The sequence below is a fragment of the Rhinolophus hipposideros genome, assembly GCF_964194185.1.
Source record: "Rhinolophus hipposideros genome assembly, chromosome: 4".
NCBI classification, from domain to species: Eukaryota; Metazoa; Chordata; class Mammalia; order Chiroptera; family Rhinolophidae; genus Rhinolophus; species Rhinolophus hipposideros.
This window is the reverse complement of record NC_138050.1, coordinates 54,751,045-54,767,975: the sequence shown is the minus strand read 5'-3', so window position 1 is coordinate 54,767,975 and position 16,931 is coordinate 54,751,045. Positions and strand designations below refer to the sequence as shown.

The 16,931-nt window shown below is 34.7% G+C and overlaps 1 protein-coding gene across 5 annotated transcripts in view; it reads left to right on the top strand.

Moving 5' to 3' along the window:
* MYO16 (myosin XVI) overlaps positions 1–16,931 on the top strand; it is a 562,776-nt gene that overhangs the window by 377,878 nt on the left and 167,967 nt on the right. For all 5 annotated transcript variants that reach the window (XM_081047109.1, XM_081047110.1, XM_081047111.1 and 2 more), the window contains 2 exons: positions 2,142–2,214; positions 13,504–13,656. In XM_081047109.1, coding sequence (XP_080903235.1) covers positions 2,142–2,214; positions 13,504–13,656 — 226 coding nt within the window. The remainder of the gene's footprint in view (positions 1–2,141; positions 2,215–13,503; positions 13,657–16,931) is intronic.

The following is a 16,931-nucleotide window of genomic DNA, read 5'->3' as shown; positions in this document are numbered from 1 at the left end:
ATTTCTTCTATAAGCCATTCTCTTAATTTTTACAGCAAGTTTTAAAAAACTAGTTTTTAAAGCATGTTCCAGTGATACACTGTAATACTAGCTATTATCCTAGTAGTTTGTGTATATCACTTCTAATTTTAACAACAATCTAGGTGATCCCATGTTGCTTGTTATCTTAGTTTCATAGATGATGAAACGGCAGCTCAGACAATTTAAGTAACTTGCCCAAAGTTACCCAACTAAAATGTTTTTGAATTAAGTTTCATACCCAAGACAAAACAAACTAAACACCTGACAAGTTTTATCATGAAGCTCCTACAACAGAAACAATGCAGCTCATGACATGGAAAACACACACACACATACACACACAAAGACACAGCAACAAAGTATCCTAATTCTCTCAAATCATTGTTACCACTCAGTGAACAAGCACCATTGCTGACATCTCTTTGTGCATATTATAAAGATAGCAGGATAGAAAGAAGGATGGATAGATGGGAGATGATGTATGACTGAACACAAAGGTCAGTGGATGGAAAAAATATCTATGAAAATGAATGAGACAATACACTTTAAAATAATGCTTACCTCTAACAGAATTGTATTTTATTTATAATATCCTGCAAAACTGAAAGCATAAATAAATAAATAAATAAATAAATAAATAAATAAATAAATCACATTTGTTTTCTTCTACATTTTACAACTTCTTATTCTAATATTTAATTTTCTAATCCATGTGGAGTTTATCTGGGCACACAGGGTGAGGTACAAAGTTAATTATACATTTTCTTCTAGAAAACTAAAGCAATTACCTAGAATGATTCTTCCTTTCCCTCACTGCTTTATATCCTTGGCCACGTGAAGTGAAGTTCATATTAAGGGCTTTAAAAACGTTCTCCCTCCTGCTTATGAATCTCATGTGTGTACCATGTATAACAAATAATCTTACAGGCAGGATATCATAGAATCAACTCTCTACCTTTTATTCAAGGGGGGAAGGTCATTTAAGTGACATAAAGTATGTCACTTTAATTTACATTAAGTGACTCTAAAGTATGATTATGTAATGATTGTGAAAACAAAATATAGATACAAAAAGAGTCAGTCGCCAATGTAGTTTGGACAAATCAAGTGGAGAGGAAACAACAACAAAACAGGTACATCAACAAGAGTAGTGGAATTAAAACAATAAACATCACAATGGTGATGGAATATCATACCTACTATCAGAAAATGAGGAAAGCAATCATGCTACTAAAGTCCTAGACCAGCAATATGGAAGGGGTGCGGTATGTGCCCTCTAGGTGACCAGCATTCTAGAATCATCTGGAAGCTTTCTTTACAAGAAGCAATGTAATGCACACTCCCTTGTACAGCCTCCACATTCCTCACAGAACCCAGGTTGTCAGCACTGCTGACAGGTTTTTCTTCCTCCTTTCCTCACTCATCACAAGGGTTCTGACATCTGTGATTTGACCATCCAAGACTGTACCAAACTCTGAGGGTGGTTTACATAAAAAAAAAAGAAAAAAAAAAGAAATTCACAGGGTACTTACATTGATTTCATTCAACTTTGCAACCAAGTTTAATGTTCTTCATGCTTCTTTATTTATAAGAATTCTTTTAGGAAAATCATAATATAATTATGAAGTGGCTCAGTTTGATCAATCAAAGAACATGCACGTAGCTTAATTGTGATTTAGCTTGTATTCTACTTATGTGTGTTAAAGAAATTGCTTGATTCCTGCTCGTGCAGCCTAACAAGATTCAAGTAGTAGCTGGTGAGAGCCACTTCACAGGTGGGCACACATTCCTTCAGAGAAAGCAAGTCTAGTCAAAGGAGAAAAGACAGGACTGTTTCAGAGAAGCAAATATTAAACCACCCATGTGTGGTGACATTTTAAACTGAAAATCAGTGTATTTTTGTCAATGTATCTGTGTTTGAAGCAGGGCATTGAAAGAACACCTTTTCCCTCTAATTTTCAGAGTTTTCACCAGACCCTAAAATAATTATTTGCATGCTTGTACTTCATATTGGTAGAGATATGCTAACTGGTTGGATTTCTCTGACCTGAGGTTAGCATGGGCAGGGGTCATGTAAGAGGTTTAAGTATCCTAGTCACTGTTTCATTGTTTCATTTCAGCACCCAGACATCAGATATTGGAATACTGGACATCTGTGGTTTTGAAGAATTTCAAAAGAATGAATTTGAACAAGTAAGTGGGATTTTTTTTTAATTTTATAAACTTTATAAAATAAGTTCGCTCTTTTTAATTCAACAGAGACTATATGCATAATTACTTATTGATAGGTCGGTCGGTAGAGGAACATGCATGGTCAGGCAAGTTAAGAAAGTTTTTATTGTAAGAAAGAAAAGTATATCGGAGCAAAGACTGCTACAGTCCAGGCTGCATGTCTAAAGGAGACTTGCAGCCCCGAAGGAAGGGTGAGGAGGGTTTTATAGGGGCTGTGCTGACAGGGTAGCACTGTTTGAACAGAAAATGTTGACTGCCTGTAAGCCAGTAGCTGTTTTGTGGGGTTTTCTGTTATCGCAAGTTTGGCTCTGTCTGCAGGTGCAGGCCAACAGACATTTTGTTGTTTTCTTGCGGACATGACTCGGTCTGCAAGTCAAGGTCCCTGGGACCTAACATTCAGAGACCTAACATGAAGTCAAGGTCTCTGTCATTCAGAGACCTAACACCCACAAATACAGAAATAAGTACTTTACAATCCTGTTTTAAAATTAATGTCCCTTTTTTGTTGACATATTTATCATTTTTGTGTGGCTTGTAAACAAGTGCCATAGCCATTTTTTTTTTAAACAGAGCACTTGTCTTGAAAGACAATACTAGATAAAGAGCTGAGATGTACTTACACTATTTCAAGTAGGTCAGACGGATAGACAGAAGGCATCTGTATTTGCAATCAGGGCAAAGATCTTCAGAAACCTTCGCCAAAAATTAGAATGAAAATACTCTCTTATGTTAAATGCTGTTATTTGGAGATTCTTCTTTACGTGACATGCATATATATGACTATGGAGAACTCATGAAAATAGATTAAAGAGGCATTGGTTATTTTTAATCCATTTACAATTTAGGGCACTTGGAAAAGCACTAAATCCTTTACGTATCTTAATAGTATTGCATGAATAATTTCATCAAATTAGATATCTCTAAAAATTAAGTGTTAAAGAATAGAGTGGAAATAGTTTGCTTGACCACACAGAGAAGGTAAAATAAACCTGTAAAAAAGGTACAGGTGGAAACAGAAAACCAAGCTGCACTGTATTGCATGAAGAACTACAACTCTGCACTGTTTAGAGAGAACTGTTAATGATTACATAACTTGTTGAGCTATATTTTAAAGTAGATGGTGCGGTGAAGGACACTGGATCAGGAATTAAATAGAATTAGTCTGAAACCCAGTTCTGTGACTGTTACTAGTAGAACTATCTTGGCCAAGATGAAGAGTTTATAATGAGTTTTGGTTTCCTTATCTGTAAACTCAGGATTATAATAGACGGACAGAGTTGTAAATTAAACAAGATTATTGTTATAGAGGTTCTGGTGTTGTTTGCTCGCTTGCTGAACCAGTTTGAGAAATGGTGCATAGCCACTGTTACTGTTGTAAATGGGAACACTAAATGTTTAAAATCCAGCCACTTGTTTTTCCTAAAAAAAAAAGGTAATACAGCATCCTGTGAGTACATCCTAAATCATGCTGACTCACCTAATACAGGGTGAATCATCATGAATCATGCTTTTTACAAAACTTTACAAAAAGTCTAGTATGAAAATAAGACCAAGGAGGCCATAGATATTTTTTTCTCTATTCATACTTTGTATCCATGGATTCATGGAAAAAAGAAGTCTTCATGGTTTTACTTATTTATTGCTTATTATTTCACTGATTTGTGGTATATAAACCAAAAACAAGACAAACAAATGAGAAACAAAAACTCATAGACACAGACAATAGTTTAGTGGTTACCAGAGGGGAAGGGGGGTGGGGGGAGGGAAATGAGGGTAAGGGGGATCAAATATATGGTGATGGAAGGAGAACTGACTCTGGGTGGTGAACACACAATGGGATACAGATGTAATACAGAATTGTACACCTGAAATTATGTAATTTCATTAACAATTGTCACCCCAATAAATAATTTTTTTAAAAAAATAGTGATGTACACAAGGAAGAACTCAGTTAAAAAATGACCAATAGGACGTACAACAATATACACAGGTCTGCAGACTGCCTCCTGTGATATGTTTCTCAGAGCCAAGTATTTGAATGGTATCTGGCAGCCCTATTGATTCCTTCCATTTTTACCTTCAAAAACGTGCATGCTTTCATGTCTGCAGTGAGACTCCCTGGTTTCTCCCTCACGTGGTAAGTAACGTGAAGAAATCTCAGGTGGAACGGTGTCAGGGCCTCTCCTAGGGGCCATGCTGTCAGTCCCCTGCTTCAACCCCCACGCAATCATCTGTCAAGTCTGTGTTGACAATGGATATGTGCAAACATTTACATTATTTTCTTATTAAAACCTTTTTTAATTTTACTGCAATTATGTATATCCCTTATTATTCTTTCTGCTAAACATTTTAACGATTTATTTTGGAATACATTTATAATCTGAGCTTTTTATATAACAAGGAATGACATTTTTTTCAAACCCTAAAAATGAGTCTCTATTAAAAATCCAAAGCTAGTTTTAGGCATTTATGGGGAAAATCTCAAAACCAATTCTTAGACAAATTATAAAAAAAGAAATATATGTTTTTAAATTTATACCTTTTTCTTAGTAGGTTTGCTTGGGTGTTGTACACAACACTAACTAGGAGCCATTTGGAGAATAAAATTATTTTCTTTGTGATGAAACTCATTTTACAGTGGATCGATTTAGCAAATTCCTAAATTTGCATGGGGATTTTTCTAAAGGCCATTGGTTTGGATGATACATTCTAAATTCTTGAGTTGTGAGTAGAATGTGAACGTTCTCATTTTTCATTTCATTGGAAACTTTCAAAGAAATGTTTAACAAGCCAAGGTAGTATTCAGAATCAAACCCAGAAAAATATTAGTGCTTTTATAAGTATTTATGTCATTCTGTTTTGAGCTTTTTGACCCATCTATCAGCTATTCATTATAATGCCAACTCTTGCAGAGCTGAAATGTTGTTTGGTGCAGCATTTTGTTTATAATGGAAGCTTAACAAATGTGCTTTTAATTGAAATTTTAAGAAAATTTCATAAGAAAAACTTTCTTTTTTAAAAGAAAAAAATTCATTTAAGAAAAACTCATAACAAAAAATCTTCATAGTGTATTTCCTAGTGGTTCTCTTTGCTGAGGACTAAATGCATATATTTCTTGACAATCGTGCCTCCATACGAAGCTTGACAAATGTGCAGAAAAGGGACAAATTAGAGGAGATATCAAGAAGCACTCCAAAACACTAGCATCTCTGACCTCAGTACCTCTGTACCTCTGTACCTCAAGTACCTCTGAAAGATTAAATGGATGCTTGTGATTCTTTAGACAAGAATTTGTTTCAGCTCATAAGAAATGCTAACCCCATTTCCTTTGACTTTTAATGAGTCTTTTCTATTGAGAGTTATTTCATATAGTATAATAAATATCATATTTATAGTAAAAATATAATATATATGTCCATATATAAATATTATATATTTCAGCAGTAGTTCAATGGAGAAGGGCATGCTAAGTAATTTGAGTCCTGAAGTATATATCAAAAGGCTCTAAATCTACTACCCTGATTAATTAAATAATTACACTATTACCAGCTCACTCTCTGTCATGTAATACCTAAACTTCATAAACTCTTTGGTGTGTGTGTGTGAAGTTCATCTCTAACACTGCAAAAATATCTCTTAAATTGTTGAAAGGATGGCCTCTTTAATTACACAGTCAGTGAATTCCAAGTTGATAATGCTTGATAAGTAGAAAGATGATAAACAACACAAGTTACCTTCTTATACATTTCAATGCAGGTACTATTAGAAAAAAGAAAGCAATTTGTGACAAAAAGTGGAGAAGAGAGAAAAACAGTAATATTTCCACTTCAAGAGATGAAGATGTATTTAGAACACTGGAAAGAATGAATGTAAACATTACTATAAACGAGATAACTTGATTAAAAAAGTTATCCTCTTATCTCTATGAAGGAGATACTTTCTTTTTAATAGAAAGTATTAAGTTGTAAAATCAGCATGTACAACCAGTGACTTTTATAGTTTTTTAAAATACCTTTTCAAAAGACGGAATGGAAAAGAAGACAACATTGTGAAAAATAAGTAAATAGGCAAAGTGAGTTAATCCGTAAAATATTCCTGAAAGTCACATAATTACATTTAAAACAAATGGAAAGACATACTGCATTTTTAGACAGAAAGACTTAATATTATAAAGATGCTGATTCTCTCTAAGTTAATCTATAAATATAACTTGACGTAGTCCTACTACAAACAAATGAAGAATGGATGACAGAATCAGAGCAACTCAATTTTGCAGCTCCTAATAAATAATGACTCTAGGCAATGCGTTTCAATCGTTGATACATTAGCAAAAGAGTGACAAGATACACAAGATGCATATCAACTGTTCTTGGGAAGAAAGACAGAAAAGAGAAGAAAGAAGGTAGGGAGGAAGACAGGGAGGAAGGGAGGGAGGGAGGGGAAAGGAGAAAGAGGCAGGGAGGAAAGAAAGGAAAAAAACCTGCATATAATGAAGTTTCCTGAACTAACTACTAATTAACAAGAACTGAGGACAGAGGAACATACTGAAATAAACCATGAGGATGCACTCTGCAAAATCCAGAATGTGGGAAACTGTATGGAACAAATGACCTGATTTCTTCAGCTTCAAGGGTGAAAACGTAAAAGAGGGAGGATAAAAGATTCAAAGAGATGTAAAGAGATGTAATAGGTACATACGTCAATTAAATATTTGGACATTATTTAGATCCTAATTTGTTTAACTACGTATAAAAAATTATGAATTAATTAACGTAATGTGAAATCTGGATTTTGGTGAAAGTAAGAAGTTATTGTTAATAGAAATTATGTGTGATAAAAGTACTGAGGATGTGTGTTTTTCAGTTCTTATATCTTAGATAATTATACCAAAATATTTGCCAACTAAAGACACAATGTCTGAGAATTGCTTCAAATCAGTCTAGTTTTGAGGATAGTAGGGACATAGATAACACAGAATTGGCCATGAGTTGGTAATTGTTGATAATTGTTGAAGTTGGTTGATGGCAGATGGAGGTTTGTTATTCACTTCACTGCTGAATATGTTTAAATTTTTCCATAATATACTATTTTAAATAACAGTCCTTTCCAAAACAAGGTTGGAGAGAAGAAAAACTATACAGTAACAGGAGATTCTAAGTAGGCAAAATAAGTTATAGAATCTTAAAGCTGAAACAAATTGAAGAGATACCATCTCACCAAACCCCACACCATTTTATAGATAATGAGCCAAGATTGGCAATAATTAATTTGTTGGGGAAAGAACACATAGCTGTCTCGTAAGCTCCAAGGAGTTTTTTGAAAATGTAAGTTGGAGATTCACAGTACACTTGGCACAGTAAAGGCCCTGAGAAGTCCTGCAGAGAAGCTCATTAGCTGAGCTCAGTGTTTCTCCACTAGGCTCTGTTTTATTGCTTTTTAGATGATAGAAATTGACATCTTATACAATTAGCGTTTTGTTGAATATATTTGAGAAATACCGAACATATGAAACATCACATCATCCTGCTCTGCCATATATGTGATATATCACATATATGTGTGTGTATAAATATGCATATATACTTATATATAAATAAGTATTTATAAGTGTGTATATTTATGCAAATCAGTTAATGGATTGTGCATGCTCTGTTCCATATCTATCTCAGTGCGTTCAACCATGTTGTTATATTAGAATCACCTGGAAATCTTTCAAAATATATCAATGTCTGGGCCCCACTCTGATTTAATTGGTTTGGGGTCAGGCCCAGAGATCAGCCTTTTTAAAAAAGCCCCTTAATTCTAATGTGCAGTAGGATTGCAAATCACTGTCTAATGCCTGGGGCTCTGCCTTTAACTGGAGTCAACTTTAATTAATCTCCTACTTTAATTCTGTGATGTATATGTCATGCCCTATTATGTATATTTTTGCTTCCGATATATTTCACTGAGTAATAAAGGGAGAACAGTTGGTGAAAATTTACTCAAGAAATTAAGTTTGTCATTAATACAAATGATAGGCCATCTGGATAAGCAATAATGTTCTGTTACTAAAAAGTGTTTTCAAAGGGTGTGTAATTTTTATTACTAAAGCAGTTAGCAACAGCACTTTATGTACAAAGCATGTGTTTTAATCAGAGAATGGGGCATGCTAATTAAGCAATACTGAATAATTGTTCATTGTCGTCCATGAATACTCACCTTTCACCCACAGTCAAGTCGACTCTCAGTAATACCTGGAAATTTAATGAAACCCAAACACAATTCTGATGGATGGAGTGAAGAAGCAAAAATAATGATTGTTTTGCATTGAAGTCAATGATATTCTCAATTATTGATGCAGATTTATGCTTCTAGATACATAAACTAATTTGCCTATAAGAATCTTTCACTGTATCTTTCTCTGATTGTGTTTGACACACACCCACATATGTACACATAACACAGTTCGGTGAAAAAAAAAATCAAGAATAAGCAGGTTCCTGCCATGATTTTGGCCACCATTTGGTTGATGGGATGCATTTTTCCAGTTTTCAACTTAATATCTGACATAGGATGATATGTTTGTATTAGTTCCCTAGGTATATTTTTTAACTTAGGTACAAAGTTCATAGTTTAACTTTCACTGCAAACAGTGAATGCTTTCAACAATATAGAATAGGGAAAGGTAAATTGTTTTGGGGGGAAAAAAATGATGTACACATTACTTCAGAATGATTTTGAAACATGCTCTCTTTTGGGCTGCATATGCTCCCAGTGATTTCCTTTACCCGCCAGCCAGTGTTGCCCTCCTCTGTTAGAACTACAAATACATTTTTCCTCTCAGAAAGCACCACTGTAATTAAAGCTACAAGTCAAAAATCACTCCACAGTCTACTCAGTTTTACACAGCTCGCTGGAATTTTCCCTATGGGATCTTAATAAATTACTTTGTTTCCCTCTCCAGAATATGAGGAGCATGATGTACAATAAAAGGTTTGATATATTGAAAGGATCACCCCATGTCACAAAGCACCATCCGATGATGCAGCTGAAAAATGTTAGAAGCTCAATAGAAAAGCTGTGTGTTTTAGGAATCATTTTGACAAGGAAAGTAACAACTTGAGATGCTCTATCCAAAAGCACAGGCCAAGCCCTTTTCTGTTAGCCAAAAGTGGACAGATTCTTTAGATCTTCCCCAGGCAGCGGGAGAGGTAGGAAGAAAAAGAAGACTGGTACTCTGACCCCTTCTTGCTCTTTCTAATTTACTGTGGATTCATCCACATTCCACACTTGTTGTCACCATTTTGACTAAAACAGTGGATCAATTCCATAAAGTCAAAGTTGAGTTCAATAAAATATTACTAAACAAAAACCAGTTAACATATCTTTTTTTTAAATTATACTAATGATCAAGTCAGTCATAACACTACAGCCAGGTATACATACAAAGATGGTCGGTCGCCTATAAGACAGTCAAGAACAAGAAGATTTAGTTAGATTGTCATCCAAAATAATTTTTGTAGCTACAGGCCTGCAGTCTATTCTGAATGCAAAATGATAAGAGAATTATATTAAGCATGTTTGAGACTTCCACATCTATCTAAGTCATTTCAATTAGAGAATTTCAAAATGAGGGGAAAGATAAGTGTCATGTCATATTCTTTGGCTATTTCTTGTACAATAGACAATCAGCCACTGATATCCTTATTTTGGAATCCTTTATTGGATTTCTTTTTATTGTTTTATGCAGTAACAGACCTCCTTATTTTTCAGGGCTTCAACATTTACTTCTGGAGCAATCTATTTCCTAAAATATATGTGGGCACACTTTCCATAACCACTTTTAAATCAAACTGCTGAAATATAGGATCTCTTTTTGTTTTCTTCCATGATTCATGTATTTTTTTTAATATCAAAGTTTAAAATATTACAATTGTGCATATCATATAATCAAAGATAATCTTTTATCAATGGTTCCAGCCTGTGATGGAGTCATTCTTTTTCTGTACATTTACTATAAAGATTTTACCCACATTTTAAGTCTTTATCAATCTTTAGAAACAAAACTGCTTTAGCATTAAAGGAGTTTAACACATTATTGGATTGGGGGCACACATCAAAATGTTATTTTTTCAAGCAAAGTGAACTCATTTTAAAAATGTCCATTCTTTTTCCTCCAGCAACAATTTTCTGAACTTTTATTTATTTATTTTTTTTTCATTTTGGATTAAAATGAGACTGACAGTTAAATGTTTTCCTTTCACAATGGGAATGCTACTGTGATCAGATGCTGCACAGTTTTATAGAAAATAATTTGTCTTTTCGGAATCATCCCTGGAGATAAACACAGTTATTGATCTAATGATAACACTTAATTCTGACGGAACAATATAATAGGATGAATTTGCTAGACTGTATCAGTTACAAGGAAGTAAATATTTGTTCATGACATTTAAACAATGAATTCCATCCCTCCCGTTACCAGCTACAATGTGCAGAATTTATTGGTCTGTATTCATTTTCAATTGTTTTTGCCTTAATAACCAAACAAGGAAATTTAATTGTTTTGTATGGCATGTTCGTAACTGAAATAACTATAGGTTTAATAGTTTTACATTTAGAGAACTGATTAGAGTAAGTACGAGTTTAAGAAACATTTAACTGTAAATCTAAAGAACGTCCATGTTTGCGTAAATCTCATGAAATCTAGTTGTCAGCGGGCAGAGAGGAAAAGTGGTAGTTGACTACTGGCCAAGTCAGACAGAAGGGAGAAAATTCAAGTAATTCCAGGTGTCGTAGATGAAGGGGTAGAAGGAAGAGTATGATCCATAGAGTGATTCCAAGTTTAAGAAAATTCCCTCAAATTTTTTCAGGTTTTAAAATGACCTCCAAGACAGTAGAAATGTGGTATGTTTTATTTTACTTTAACTTAGATCTTATTTTGTAATAGAGTACAATAGGGGAAGTTATTCAGTCTACAGATTGAATACTACTCCTTTATCACTTAATTTACAGAAACCACCTTTTACTATGAAGCAGAGGTATAAGAAAAACTATTGGAAAGAAGTCCTGGTCCATCATTTTCTGACCTCTTGGGGGTGTCAATATATGCTATTTAGGTCTTATTTTGAATGTAGTTATTAATATTATTTAACTATTTCATTTGGTATAGTTCAAGTATATCAATTCGGCTCCACCTACCATATTAATAATGAAATACTGATGTACGTTCATCATTGAAATAACTTGACTGCATTAGGTCATCAGAGCCTCCAATTTTCAGCTCTCTAACTCCTGCCAAGGCAGCCCTGTGCCTGTAATCCTGCCATTCTCCAGTCACCGTGTTTTCTGAAGACAGTGGAACTTTTTATACCTACTCACAGAATTCTAGCCCTAGCAAGAATGGAACTTAAGGCAAAGCATCCCAGTCTCAGGAAAAGCTCCTTCTCTTTTCTGACAGTTATCCCAAGAGTGCAAACATATCAGCACTCTGATATGTTTGTGTCTTCCCTGAAAAAAATTTCCTGCTGAAACTTCGTGTCCCTAGGGTCCCATAAACTCTCATCCTCCCAAAGAGCTGGACCTGTGAGAAAAACGGCTCTTATTTAATTCATGAATTCATTACTAGCCTCTCCCTTATGGCGGGCACAGATACCATATGGGAAATTAAAGCCTTCCTGGTCTTGGTCATTTGAGAAGGGGATTTGACTCACTGATTGTAAGCTGCAGCGGGAGGGATGCTCTTATATGTCCTAGAGAGAAGCCATGAGCTCCCAGTAGAGGGAAACGAATGTCTTGGAGGAGCTCCTACTTAGCAGGTGATAAGAAGACACCAGACTTGGAGAAGAATATGGGTGCATATCAAAGAGGGACCCAGGGTGGTCTTTGTTTTCTCTAGTGTCCATGCCAGTCTTGTGTGATTTACAAAAGCTTTGGCATTTTCTTCATAAATGTAGCACATTTCACATCAAATGTAATCTCAGATATTTTTCCTTTTGCAAATGATATCTGATTTCCTTTTAAAAACTTTTTATCAGTTATTTTGATTTATATAAATTATTCATCTTTAATTATTTCAGTGAGTTATTGAATTCTAAATATTTCTAAGTGATTTTAAAATTTTACCTAGTATAACACAATGGTTAGGGTGAAGATGGGAAAGATAATGATCTGTGAGACTGATTGAGTGTATGAAGGAAGTGGGTGCAGGTAGAGAAGACCCAGTCCCAAGGAATGATCCCTGGACCACTCGAGGATGGAGTCAGAGAAGGAGATAGAGAAGAAGAGAGATAGGAGGCCAAGGGAGTGTGATGTCCCGGGAGCCCTGTGAGGCAGTGCTTTGGGAAAGCAGAGCAATCGACTGTCAAATATCTCTGGGCGGTCAAGGAAAAGGAACACTGAGAACTGCGCTTTGGATGTAGAAACGCACACATCACTGGCGACTTCCACAAAAGCAATTTGGGTAGCACCATGGGGGCAAACTTTTATTAGGGTGGTTTCAGTAGTGGGGAGGAGAGGAATTTGAGATAATTAAGAACTCTTTTGAGATTTATTTGTTATAAAAGAAAGCAAAAAAGTCAGAGTGTAGCTTAGAAGGGAAGTAAGACTTTATTAGACTTGGGTTATTTTATTTTTTAAAAAATATTTTAAGATAATTTTTTAAGATTAAGAAATCAAAAATTTAAGGTTAAGAAATGACATATTTGTATCCTGATGGGAATGTCTTGTGGGAAGAGAAAAATTGACAGTTGGAGGAATGTAAAAAAAAATTCAGATAAAGGAAATAGTTTTCTGCAATAGAATGCTTAGACTAGTTATTCTTTTTGAAAGTAGCCCAGTTCTCTTGCCCATCATGTATGTACAAGAGAAAGTAGGAGGCAAGAAATGCTTCTCCTTTTTCTGGGATCTCATGGTTGACCCAGCTTTTATCTTCACTTGTTGACTAGAGACCAAGTATTTCCTTTGGGAAATAATTTTTAAATACTCAAATGTATTTTAGACCCAAAATTTGTAAGTTAATGTTGTAATTATACCTGTTTTTTTCTGCATACTTTATGTTAAATAACCAGACCATATGAAGTCAACAATATCATGTGAAACCCTTAACTTTGGGTTCTCAGGCAATACTGTAATGCTTTATCTCGATAGATTAATGGGTGTGGAACGTTCTTGAGGCAGTATTTCACCAATCTGAAAATGTGTCGTAGTAAGAGTGGATATACATGGTCATATTATCTTATAAATTGTTTTCTTTTCCTCCCACAATAGCTTTGTGTCAACATGACCAATGAGAAGATGCACCAGTACATCAATGAAGTGCTTTTTCTACAGGAGCAAACAGAATGTGTACAAGAGGGGGTTACCATGGAAACAGCTTATTCTCCTGGTAACCAGACTGGAGTTTTGGATTTTTTTTTCCAGGTATTCATATAATTAGTTACTTTACAGAATGCATGCCTTTAAATATACTAGTGACAAATAATTTTCTTTCAAGGAGCCTTATATTTGAGATGTCTTTCTATATGAGACTGCAATATATTTATAACCTTTCAAAGTCAGTTGAGGAACACAAATTACCTTTTTCTGAAGGGACATTTGAAGGATTACCAATTCATTGAAAGGACAAGACATTTTAAATCATTTTATTATAAATATATTCAGCATTGAGTATGTTGCTAAAACTCTCCTTTTGGAGTTACAAATGTCCAAATGCCCAGTGTACAAAAAAAAGAGTTACAAATGCCCAATGTATAAAATTAGTATTTTAATAACATAATATCTAAGACTAACAAAATCCTAAAATAAATTCAACAGAATCCTTTTTTTATTATTATTTGTCTTCAAAGTTTCTACATTTAAGTATGGAAGAATTGGAAGAAAAAATACTTATGCATACATGTAATCTTAGAGTATCTGCAGGTGTTTATACGTATCTTTGTATAAGTATAATGCAAGAATCTTTACATCACTATCTCTATCATATAAACAAATTTTTTTTCATATCAACAGCAATCCCTAGCTACTAATATAGGAAGACATTATGTAGATTTACCCATAATATCTGTAAAACCCTTGAGCATTGTTTAAAACTGATAATATTCAGCTATTGGAGAGCATTGTGTTTAATTTTCTACTCTTTATTTCTATAAATATAGACTCATAAATTATTTTATGCATTTTCCTAATATTGTAAAATGCTCTCATTCTTGCTACCAACTTGGCAACATTCTTTTTATTAATTACAGAAGAAGCCTCCTTCCTCCAGAAAGCCCTTCCTCATCATGACACATGTAGTACATAATTTATTTATTTAAGATTTTTAAAAATGCCTTCAAACTGACAGCAATACATACGTAATTGTATATGGAAAGGTTCAAGCACCACCGTCCTCATTCTTGCTTTTGCTGTATTCTTGACTGGTAAATAGTGGTCAGCAGGATGAAGTTATTTCCACATATCTGGCTATTATTCTTGAGATTTCATCTTTGGAATGATCATTTCAATAGCAGGACCCTTTCCGTATGAGTTGGAAATGGCTGCTACTTCTCTTGGATACCCAAAAAATGGAACGAAAAGGCATACCAAGTATAGGGTGAAATATGTAGATCTATAAACCAGGCAAGCATATGTCCTACAATACAAAACAAGCTTATTATTGCCTTTTTAGCAACTCATAATCCTCCACTACTGATAAACATTTGTGATTTTGGCATAGGCCGTTTTTATATTTCAATGAACATATATTTGACTTATGTCCCTGAATGGAGAGTGTCAATCCAGATTCTTTCCAAATTCTCCAAATGTCTAGTGTACTTTGTCACACTCTCAGTATCATTATTTTTTGTTGTTATGGTGAAACTGCATATGATAACCTTTCACATACAGTAGAACAATTCAATTTCTCCTAAGCCTTCATTTCTGAAGGAATTGAAGGTCATTAATCCCTTTCTATGACTTCTCCATTTCTGTTTTCTTCAAAAATGTCAGCAAGTTTTCCCAGTCTGTAAGTTAATTATCACCATTTTTTCATGGCTTTATACAAAACATCCAGAAAATACAACATCTACCATGTTTCCTTGAAAATAAGACCTAGCTGGACCATCAGCTCTAATGCATTTTTTGGAGCAAAAATTAATATAAGACCCGGTATTGAATTGTATTATATTATTTATTATATTGCATTGCATTGCATTGCATTGCATTATATTATATTATTATATTATACCCAGTCTTATATTAGATTAGAATAAGACTGGGTCTTGTATTAATTTCTCCTCCAAAAGACGCATTAGAGCTGATAGCACAACTAGGTCTTATCTTCGGGGAAACACAGTATGAACTTTACAATTTTTGGAGACAGTACAAATTATAATTTTTTAACAAAATATCTTGTTGGTAGGAAATGACCCCATCCTTGCAAAATATCATCTTGGTTTTGGAGCAGAGTGGTTTAGCTCTTTTTGAATCAGTCCCTTCCCTTATCAAAATAGAGGCCAATGATTTACCGACCATTAATGGCTTTATCAAACACACAAAGCTCTCACCTCCAGAGAGGAGGCCTGTCACTGCTCCTGAAATATGGACATACTTTTATACAACCTTTAAACATTCCACTTATCATTCCAAGGTGTATCTGTATGTGCTTGTGTATGTTTGCATGTGAATATACATAAGTGTAAGAGCTTATGGAGAAATGCTATGACACCAAGCTCAAATCGACAGATGAAAGAATGGCTTCTGGTATTATAATATCACATTTTATTTACTTTATAGGTTTCTGTAGATTGAAATAAAGAATTTCTGGGTTTTAAAACGTCCCAGACAGGACCAGCCCTCAGCAAACCTCTTATATTGACTGTTTTTTTTGTTTTTTAGGGCTTTTCCCCAATCCACTTTATAGACCTTTTTTCCCCCCCTCAACCTCTGGGCTCTTCCTGGGGACTTTTTATGAGGTCTCGGTCACATGGAGATTCTTGTGCTGTATTATACAGAACTGCCTGCTGGGCTAACACTTCCTGTAATGAACTTTCTTCTTCAAATTTCCTTATTGAAAAATATTTTTTGTGTTGGTAAGAAGTGTCTCTCCAGGCTTTCTAGGTAATGCGCTGAGGTGGATGAACTTGCTTTTAGCAGGCATTTCCAATTCTTTCATAGTGCCGTTTTCCACCTCATTGGTTCTTCCCTTTCCTTCCCAGGAGGCTATTGTTTCCTCATTCTAGAGATGGCCCTCCTGGTTGCCAGATGTCTCCAAAAGGGTACCCTCTGACGTGTGTGCCTCCACCAGTTGGAGGTCCTTCCCATGGCTGGTCCTTTCCACCTTTGTTCCCTGTGGGGTGGTGCCCAGACGATCTCAACTTTTGCAGCTCTCAGAGAACTGTATACAGTCTTGGAATTTTCTTTACTATGAGCGGGAGACTCTGAAAAACAAAACTACGAAACTATTTATGACGCAAAGACATGACTTTCTACTGTCAAATAAATGACATCATGAAAGGCTTTTTGTGGTAGGGCCAAAATACAAGCTGAAATTGCTGTAATGGGTCACATAGATCTCTTCATTTTCTGAGAATTATTTTGATGGTATTCGCCCTTCAAGAAACATGCTGATTCGATGTAAAGAATTAAGATATATGACAGAAAAATGTAATAAATAATATAAGGTATTTTATTTGAAAAGAGGTCAACAGAAATTCTTG